The sequence below is a fragment of the Formica exsecta genome, unplaced genomic scaffold, assembly GCF_003651465.1.
Source record: "Formica exsecta isolate Colony F162 unplaced genomic scaffold, ASM365146v1 scaffold1149, whole genome shotgun sequence".
In the NCBI taxonomy this organism is placed as follows: Eukaryota; Metazoa; Arthropoda; class Insecta; order Hymenoptera; family Formicidae; genus Formica; species Formica exsecta.
The window spans coordinates 24,719-35,226 of NW_021848489.1; the positions used below are offsets into that span (position 1 = coordinate 24,719).

Below are 10,508 nucleotides of genomic sequence, written 5' to 3' on the forward strand. Positions count from 1 at the left end.
TATTGAAATATATATAAGAAAAATATATTCTCTAATAATTTTAATTTTTATGGTAATAATACACTGACATGTTAATTGCTTTTTGCGTTTTTATCGAGTAATATCATATCGTACTATTTTATCAAGCTGAAGTTATTTCAAAGTAGCTAAAAAGGCAATTAAATCGCTTCGATCTTCGGCCTTCTTAAGACCATAAAATGCCATTTTTGTTCCTGGAACAAATTTTTTGGGAAATTCGAGATAATCATTTAAAGTCTTCTCATCCCATACAACGGCTTTATCCTTCATGGTTTCTGTAAAATTAAAACCTGGAGCAGCTAAAAAAATTGAACTAATTACATATTATAATTGATAATCAATAATATTATATATTTAGACAAAATTATTAAAATTTTTGCAATATTTACAATACTCTACGTTATTGAATTTATTTTTAACTGACAATCAGTTAACAAATTGGGCTTACGAAACATTAATACACATACTTCCAGATGTTTTCCCTATAATGCCATGTAGGTTGGGACCTATTTTATGTTTACCATCTTTTTCCGTGGTATGACAAGAAACACACAGTTTCATGAACAGTTTTTTACCTTTAACCGGATCGCCGCCCATTTCTTAACAAATCATTAATTTATTAATTAAACTAGAATAATCTGTTAAAATTAAAATTATATCTTAACCGTATCCTAGTCATTGCAATTTATGCGACATTTACTTTCTATTGTTCTTATTAAAAAGATCGATACTGTCCAACTTCGATATTAATCGCAAGGCGGTTCGTAACTCTCCTTTTAACTTGATGATCTTCATTGTGCAGGCTCGCGTGCATGAAAAATTGGATGCAATTTTCGGCGATAGCGATAAACAATGCACTTTTCAAGACACTCTGAAACTGTCTTCTTTTAAAAGTAAATGGATAAATATTTTCACAAAGTAATACGATTCAGAAAGACAATTTCTCCAATTTTATTGCCTGTCAAAATTTTACGATTTAATAAATTATTATTTAAATCTAAAATCAATAACCTAGTATCATTGCATAAATTCTCGCTAATACTAAGATTCTTAATAATAGGTATGATAACAATATACTTTCTTAAACATAATTTATGTGGTAGAAGACATGTTGGATTTAAAGTTAAGATATTCTGTCATAATTATTTCATAAATACCTTCGTCATGATCAGTTTAATTAGTTCAAAAAATTAAATCTGATTTATATTTAAAAATATTTAAAATTTTTATATACAAAAAGATTAAATACACTATAAAATATCAAAATTTTTATATATGAACAAATCTACACTGATGTGCTCTTTATATATTAAAGATGAATAATACTAAACATATTAAAGAAGAAACAAGCAGAACAATATATTAATTTATGTGGTTATTGTTGTATCTCCTCATTCATATCCGTTTAATTAGACCAAAAATTTTTAATAACTCCTGACACATGTCTTTATTCTTTCCTATGAGCGGTGGATAAAACTTTGTAATAGTTTCTTATACACGTTGCTTCCGTCGTTTTTTCAGATCCACGAAGATAAACTGTAGAGCCCAAGGTATAATAAACGCACCATTTAATACTAGTAGAGAGACTTGATATATATCGAAACTATCAGTCCAATCCTTAATAAATCCTACGACAATATATGCATGTTTAATTATATCATAGATATACCAGCAATAGCATTACCCCTTTTTTATCTTACCTACGATAGCGCCGAAGACTATCGTAACTAAACCACTAATAATTCCAAAGATACCATAAGCCGATGCAAACTTTTCTATACTGATATCTTCAATAATGACTAGAGGCTGCGGAACCAGCAGCCACGAACGCGCGAGACCAATCAACGCTGTCATAATGAATGCACCCATAAGTGTATGCTTGTATAATAAAAAACCTGCAAATCGTAATTTTTTTATATGATACTTTATCTTAGAAACTTAAAAATTCCCGTGTAAAAATCTATTTATTATATTTGCTTAATTAGACGGAAAGATGCTCACCTAGTCTTGTGAATTGCATGACAATCATAGCTACGAAGAACAGATATTTCGCTTTTACATCCACTATTAATGTAAAAACTGCTAATAAAAATTTTGATACAAGCTCAGCTATTCCACTAATCGTAATAGTTAACGCAGCGTCGCGTTTAGTGTATCCTGCATCGCTCATTATAAGAGGAAGAAAAGAGGAGAAAGCATAGTCGGCGGTGCACACAAAACTGACACCAAAACATAAGTTCAGGAAACCGCAATTCTTTACCAATGACATATCCAAGAGTTCCCTCAGAATTGCCTTATATCTTTAAACAAAATAAATCGGTTATATATATATATATATATATATATATATATATATATATATATATATATATATATAAAAAAAATATATATATATAAAAATAAAATTTGATTCTGATGTATTTGTAGAGTTCAGTGTCGAAAAACAAGCTAATAAGTAATCTGTCGACGTATAAATGATTTAATGAAATTGATGTTATGAATTAAATGGGAAGATAATTTAATTAATTTGTGTAATATATTGTACAGAATCGCGCAATAGGGATCGTGCGAAAGTTATTTCGCGGTAACATTGCGCATGTTTCAAGAAACGTACAAATATTGTATAATGGAAAACAACCAATTTAGATCTTTATCGGATGATTATGTTGAACGACAAACCTCGTAGCTAGTATTAATTACAGGATACGCCAATACATACAGCCGCACTTGAGCGAAATAATGTATTGCACATACATGATGAGCACGGTGGACGAAGCTTATATGTATATATAAATGAAATGCACGTTAACAACTACATATATGTATAATATATCAGAATTATAAATATTAGATAATTACAAAAGTTTTCGGTTCGATTTTCGATAGCTATAGTTGACATCATTAAAAATTATGATAATACTGTTTATTTAAAATATTTATGTAATTTTTATTGTGTTGAAGAGTGACAGACACTTTAGCTGTCATTTAAGCAAGGAATTATCTTGCTTGGAATATTTAAGTAACTGAAATAATCTTTGAAGATAATTGCGGGGATACAAATTCTGCATTTCACATAGGATTATTTAAGTTTTGAAATAATTTAAGCGTTTCAATTATCTTTCATAGCATTTCCAATGTGTATAGAGAGAAGACAATAAGTAGCAAAATAGTAGGAAATAATTTGCAAAATTTTATATTTATAATCAAATTATAAATATAAAAAGATAAAATCTATTAGTCGTACTAATCAATCCTAAATTTCGAGGACATAATAAATCATATAAATTAATCATACAAATAATTGTAAGAATAATGATCACTTTTTCTCCTCTTGTTTTTCCTCGTCGTTTTGTTTCTCATTCTCTTTCTTCTCCTGAATTTCCTTACTCGTTTGTTCTTCCCAGCTTCTCTTTTCCAGATATTGTTGACGTATATCACTTAATGTACCAACGCTAGTCGCCAAATTGACCAAGCTAGATGCCGATAAAGCCGATATACGCTTCGTCAAATTTTCTCGCATAGATACTGATTTCGCCCTTTCGCGAATTCCACCCTCGATTTCGGAGATTGAAGCGACTCTCTGGGCAGAAGGCTAATTTACATTATAAATAATGCGTAAATTGAAAACTACAATATCGTTTAGAAAAGCTGCAAATTAAGTAACAAAATAACGTCAGTGGCCAATAAATTTCATGCTACCTTAAGCGTTTCAATTAATAAGGGCACTTCTGTGCCGCTTTCTTTCTTGAGACTATGAAGACTGCTCCATTTAGTCTTCGACGATATGTGGATATCATCGATGGTTGAACGACGATTTGACAACGCTAGTCCTTGAAATCTTTGTTCTTTTTTGCGCGCCTTTTCAGCGCGAACATCATCCACCTTTTTGGCGTGCCATTCCACGGGATGCATTAATGTCATGCCGACGATACCATTAAGACTTATCGCGCCCATAATCGCTGCGGTACCTAATACAAATCATGCAAAACTAATAATTGTAACTTTTTTAGAATTTTTCTATTTTTAGAGTCTTACCGCGAAAACCATACAATGTCATCATTTTTTCGGTTAATGTCGGATAAATGATTCCACCTAATGCGATGATGACTTGCGCCGCGCTCATCACCTGAAGAATAACAGAACATTTTTTGAGAAATTAAAAATTCTTAAATATGTATATATATATATATATTTTTAAGAATTTTTAATTTTTAATTTAATTTAGTATATATATGGATTCAAGCACGAGTCGTGATTGCCTTACTTTGGCTCTTTTTTTCACAAAATACGCATTGAAAACCGTATTGCAGACCGTAATAATTAGACCCAATCCAAAACCTTGTAAAAAGTAAAGGAAAGCCAAATCGTATATATTTCTGACAAATGCCAGCATGATGTCTGATGTTGCAAAAAAGAGCGCTCCCACAAGTCCGACCGGTCTTGTAGAATATCTTTTCAACAAGATGTTGGTCAGCAAACCTGCACAAAATATTTTACTCTGTAGAATTCATGCAGAAATGGAACAAAAAAGCATAATTTTATTAATAACAATATAGTAATATTATGAGAACAAAATGTAATCTCTTAAAAATTTATACTAAAAATTTAACAAGAGAAGTTTTTTTGATTTAATTAAATAAAAAATATTATTTATAAATTTAAAAGATCATTTTAAACTCATCTACTTAATTCCTCGTTTACGAATCTCGATTTAATTTATGACAAAAATGTTATCTCTTTGAACTTATTTACAAATAAAAAAATTTCCATTAATAATAAGAACGTAGTTCTTTACTCAAAATAATTCTCTTGTTTAATAATTATAATTTTATTTATAAAACAAAAACATAATCCGGCATGATAATAATAGCTATATATCAAAATAAAACAATTATCAATTAATAGATACGAATTATATAATGTAATGCAGTTATATTCGAATTATATAATTTTGAACTTATATTACATTTACATGAATTGCAAATGTGTATCAAATTAAAGCTACAGTACATACAGAATCGATTTAATCCTCTGTACAAGGACATTAGTGCTTGCAAATTTACAGCAAGAGCTAGTATAACTTAATGCACTGATACTGTCATAAAGAACAAAAGGTCGCACCTTCTTCGAAAAGCTTAATCTTCTTATCGCAGATGTCAATGCACAGATGCAAATGCAAACTTATTTCTCAAGGAGGAAGTCTTGAGGAATTCCTCTATTACGCAAATGCATTTTTTATACAATATGTGTTTATTAAATTTATATATTAGTTTTAATCGCGCGTAATAATTTTATAAATAATTTATTACATCTTTTTCAAGTTTGAGATGTTATAAAAACACTTACTTGCAATAGAGAAGGTGATCATGAAGAAGGAATTGGAAAGACTTGATGCCATGCCCGCCTGTCCGGAATCTTGGAGAAAATCGCCAAAGATTATGCCAAATGACGATCCTGGACCCATTGTAGTAAACTAAAATAGCAAAAGTTATCACTTATGTATCTCTATATAAAATCGTTCATTTTTGCGTTGAAAAAGATTATGAAAATATATCTAAAAGCCCTTCCATATTATTTACAGATATGCAGTAATTTGTGTTTTAGAAATTATGCTAAGCACTATTATGTTTGTCATTATGATTATACTAACGAAAATTAATATCATTGCCAATGCAATCATCCATCCCCAGCCGCCGTCTGGAGCCAGATCTTCCAAAGTAATTTCATCCTCTTCGTTCATCAGTTCTTCTTTCTTTATAGTTGTGCTCTTCTTTTTATTTCCAATTGTAGATGCACTTGTCGTCGTGCTATTTGTTTTTGTCACTGTCATACTGTGTTTTCTTTCAATCTTGAAATGATAAATTTGGAATCGTCAAAATTTAGTGTATGTAGTAATTAATTGCTTTCCTAATTGATTCGAGTATATTAAAAGATATAAAAAAGATGTAGAAGATATTTAATAAAAAGTAAATATAAAAATAAAATTATATTTTACATAAATATATTCTATTTTAAATATTATTATTAAAATTAAAAAAAATAAAATATAAGATAAAGAGATTGATATCTTACAGTCATAGTCTTCCGCAAAAGTATCTGTCAAATAAGTTATTTATTTTTTAACCTTTGGATTGAGAACAGTTTCAATGATCTTACAAAAAGTGATGTTTAAATCCGATTCAGACTTATATAGTATTTCTGCGAATTTGAATCAATCACCGATTAAGTTAATCAAAGTTTAATCAAAATGACCCGAAATATCTAGTAAAAAATTAAAAGTACGGAAAAAATGTGTGAGAGAAATTCTATAATATCTTTTTTTATTTTTGTGCAAATTAAAATAAAAATTTCACAACGGGTAATCAATAATTAACGAGGAATGACAATATAATTTGTAAAGTTTGTATAAAGCGTTCAAACATATTCCAATAATTACATAGTACTTTGAATAATTTGATATTAATAATTAATATAACATGTAATTACAAAACAATCTTTTCAGAAAGATATTTTTACATAAAATTATGTATATTCTCCCATTTCTGTTAGCATTCTCTATATATAATGAAATATTACGAATTTCTTTTTTGCGTATATCAAACTAGTCAGATCAAACAATACTTCTACTGTTTTTATTACATCCTGGTTAAAGATAAGATTTAAGTATTTACCTAATAGAATTTGTCACGATAGATAAATATAACAAACATCAACGATTTTGATACACTTCCACGATAATCGAAGGTAGACTAGTATTCGACTAACTGAACATGCCAAAGACGATTTCGAAGGCCCTCTTATCTATGCACAAGGTGTCATCATATTAAATACCCATTCTTAGGCCGGAGTGAAATATTACCATCTGTAATCATGAAATCGCACGAGAGAGAAACTGAGAGTGTAAACAAAATATCTAATGTACTCTTTCTGATGGATAAGAAGCACCAATTAAATATAATATGAGACACGTTTTATGGAAAATAATCAAAAATGAATTTTTTAATATATAATTAATCAATTACGAATAAAAATGACCTAATATTGCTTTAAAAAGTAAACTAATGGGAATAAACAAAATACAAGTTAACAAAGATCATAAATATAGAATCTTTAAACATTAACAAATTTTTTGTAATATAAATATAAATATAAAAATTTTAATTCTTTCATTTTTTTACCACATAAATAAGACAATATATAAAGATTTTATTATAGAAAAAAGATTTCAAAAAAACAACATATTTTTTTTTGTTTTTAGTCTCACTAGCTAAAATATTAAAATAATAATTTTTATCCAAAATATTTTGAGAGAGAGAGATTAAAGATTGCTTTTTTTCCTCTTATCAAAATTCCTAATTTTGATAACACCATTTTAATTTATTTGTCTCTAATCAAATAGTTTTGGGAGAACAATCTTAAAAGAAAAAGATTTTTATGCTACACAAAAAATAAAAATTCATAAAAAAAAACAGTGCAAACTTAATGATTAAAAATGCATCTAACTATAGAAAGAGTGAAATATTACCATCTGTAATCATGAAATCGCACGAGAGAGAAACTGAGAGTGTAAACAAAATATCTAATGTACTCTTTCTGATGGATAAGAAGCACCAATTAAATATAATATGAGACACGTTTTATGGAAAATAATCAAAAATGAATTTTTTAATATATAATTAATCAATTACGAATAAAAATGACCTAATATTGCTTTAAAAAGTAAACTAATGGGAATAAACAAAATACAAGTTAACAAAGATCATAAATATAGAATCTTTAAACATTAACAAATTTTTTGTAATATAAATATAAATATAAAAATTTTAATTCTTTCATTTTTTTACCACATAAATAAGACAATATATAAAGATTTTATTATAGAAAAAAGATTTCAAAAACAACATATTTTTTTTTGTTTTTAGTCTCACTAGCTAAAATATTAAAATAATAATTTTTATCCAAAATATTTTGAGAGAGAGAGATTAAAGATTGCTTTTTTTCCTCTTATCAAAATTCCTAATTTTGATAACACCATTTTAATTTATTTGTCTCTAATCAAATAGTTTTGGGAGAACAATCTTAAAAGAAAAAGATTTTTATGCTACACAAAAAATAAAAATTCATAAAAAAAAACAGTGCAAACTTAATGATTAAAAATGCATCTAACTATAGAAATATTGCTGTTGATTCTTTTGTAAAATTTTTGTTACAAACTTTGTGCAAACAATCTAATATATTAAAGAATATTAAAGAAGGAAAAAATGAAGAACAAAAAATTTATTACCTCCTCTTTACTCATTTATCGATAATGAGTAACTAAATCAATGCGAGTCATATTCGTAATAAGCTTCTTAATAATGCTTCTCATTTCTTCATTACCTTAATTTTTTTATTGTCACCGAATAGACTTCGTCTCTTATGCATTTTACTTGCACAAACATACACACACGCACACACACACATATACATACACACAAATTTTCTAAAGTCTATAAAAATAAATTGCAAAGCTTAAGTACTATGTACGTACCATTTAGTATTAGTAGAGAGATTTTATACATGTCAAAGCTATTAGTCCAGTCCCGAATAAATCCTGCGATAATACGCACGCGCAATTATATTTTAAGTATCTCAAAAATAGAGTATCATTTTTTAATTAGATTTTTTTTCTTATATATGAACTCAAAGACTATCGTGAATCGCCAATAATAACAAAAATATAAATTAAGGCTTCTATACTGACATTTACAATGATACAAAATGCTGCAGAACCAGCAAATCACAAATGTACAATGCCGATTATCGTTGTTACACGCTCTTATAAACGCATAATCGTAGCATAAGAAACCTACTACTGATATTGTGATATTTTTATACATTATTTAGGAAACTAAAAATTTGCGTGGTAACTTGAAAGATACTCACCTATTTTTGCAAATTCCATGAATCATCATAGCTGTGAAGAATAGATATTTTGCTTTTACGTCCACTATTAACACAAAAAGTAAAATGAGTAAAACTTTCGATTTTGCCTCAGCTATTACTAATTTTGACAGTCAACGCAACATAACGTTTAATCAGTTCGCTAGTTAGGCTCATATATGGGCAAAAAAAAAGTGGCAAAACTGATAATGATCATAAATGGGCACCAGTTTTTGCACAAAACGTTGATTTCGGGTCCACTAATAAACTGGTTTTAAAAATGTTGGCGCTAGAAGCTGTAATTTTACAACAGAAGCTGATAGCTTAATGTATTAATATTGTCGACAAGAGCAGAAAATCGCGTTTATCTCGAGAATGGCTTGATCTTATCACAGATGTCAATACAAATACAAAAAAGAAATGCAAACTTCTTCTTTCGAGAAAAGTCTTGAGAAAAATAATGCATACAAACTTTTATTGTACAAATGCACTTTTTATAAAATATAGTACTTAAGGGTAATTATAGAAAAGGGATTTAAAAGGAAAGCTCGTATTCAGGCGATTAAACTTGTCATGATGATTTAGAACAATAAAAGTTATAAATTATATATTCATATATAAAATTTTGAATTGAAAAAGATTCTGTAAAAATTCCTTAAAACCTTATTATTTGGAAAAGAGCAATAATTTGTTTTAATATCACACTAAGCACTGTTCTAGTTGTCATTCTTATATTTAAAAAAATTGATGCTATTGTCAATGAAATCATCCAATTAAATTTCTACATAGCACGGTTGAATGTATTGTATTTTATAATTCTGTTACTGTATAGCAATACTTCAAATAATCAAGTATATACATATATTTTGTGCAATATACAATTAAATTAAAAACTTTAAAGACAAAATTATTTTTATATAATACTTTTTATAATCTTTTTATTAGCATTATTTATGTATAATAATATAATGTTGTACATATATATGTATATATACAATAAATCTTTTATGCAATATTAAACAGGTTATTATTAAACTCGAATTAAACAAATAAAATTATTCACATACTATTAATATTTAAGATGTCAAATTATATGATTTTCGCTTAATGAGAGAAATATTCTCATCGATATAAAAAATAATACATACCATTTATCGATTTAATTAATCAGTATTACGGAAAAAAAATCGATGTTTTCGAGTAATCGACTTTAAATATCTTTTTCAATAGTGGATTAATTTTTCCTTTTATAGAAATATTATTATAACAATGAATTACAGAGATAAATTATATTCTTATATTCTTATAAACCTGAACAATGTTTACCACGTATACGTTCCATCTTTCGTAGTTATATAAATTAAGGCGCTGTTTGTATTCTATTAACAAACACATTATAATATCAATGGAATTATATCTACTTTACATAAAATATAAATTGCAGTATAGAAATTTACACACTCTCTAAACCAATAATATTAAAAAATTCTTGTAATTTATTATAATCAGAATTCTGTCTCTCTTTTTCTCTTACTTTAAATATAAGAATACAAAAAATATTAATATAA

At 27.4% G+C, this 10,508-nt stretch overlaps 2 protein-coding genes across 3 annotated transcripts; both read right to left on the reverse strand.

Moving 5' to 3' along the window:
• Nucleotides 1-132: 132 nt before the first annotated feature.
• Nucleotides 133-615, reverse strand: LOC115237607 (cytochrome c-like). Its single transcript, XM_029810769.1, has 2 exons — nt 486-615; nt 133-317 (listed from the first exon to the last, which is right to left on the reverse strand). Exons 1-2 carry the CDS (start codon nt 613-615, stop codon nt 133-135), a joined length of 315 nt encoding a protein of 104 aa, XP_029666629.1.
• Nucleotides 616-944: 329 nt separating this feature from the next.
• On the reverse strand, nt 945-6,978 carry LOC115237570 (monocarboxylate transporter 9). Of its 2 annotated transcripts, none has more exons than XM_029810714.1 (11): nt 6,690-6,978; nt 6,091-6,114; nt 5,669-5,866; nt 5,365-5,491; nt 4,283-4,497; nt 4,054-4,144; nt 3,718-3,986; nt 3,339-3,610; nt 2,020-2,318; nt 1,719-1,913; nt 945-1,646 (listed from the first exon to the last, which is right to left on the reverse strand). In XM_029810714.1, exons 2-11 carry the CDS (start codon nt 6,094-6,096, stop codon nt 1,510-1,512), a joined length of 1,809 nt encoding a protein of 602 aa, XP_029666574.1. In that variant the 5' UTR covers nt 6,097-6,114; nt 6,690-6,978; the 3' UTR covers nt 945-1,509. The 2 variants fall into 2 exon arrangements, with proteins under 2 accessions (XP_029666574.1, XP_029666566.1); XM_029810706.1 differs by having other exon boundaries at nt 6,091-6,142.
• Nucleotides 6,979-10,508: the final 3,530 nt, after the last annotated feature.

Coding starts and splice junctions, on each gene's coding strand:
- LOC115237570 (XM_029810714.1), bottom strand. Junction 3,987..4,053: donor GACATTGTATGGTTTTCGCG/GTAAGACTCTAA, acceptor GATTTGTATTAG/GTACCGCAGCGATTATGGGC. Junction 1,914..2,019: donor CATGCAATTCACAAGACTAG/GTGAGCATCTTT, acceptor TACGATTTGCAG/GTTTTTTATTATACAAGCAT.
- LOC115237607 (XM_029810769.1), bottom strand. CDS start 615: ATGGGCGGCGATCCGGTTAAAGGTAAAAAACTGTTCATGAAACTGTGT. Junction 318..485: donor TATAGGGAAAACATCTGGAA/GTATGTGTATTA, acceptor CAATTTTTTTAG/CTGCTCCAGGTTTTAATTTT.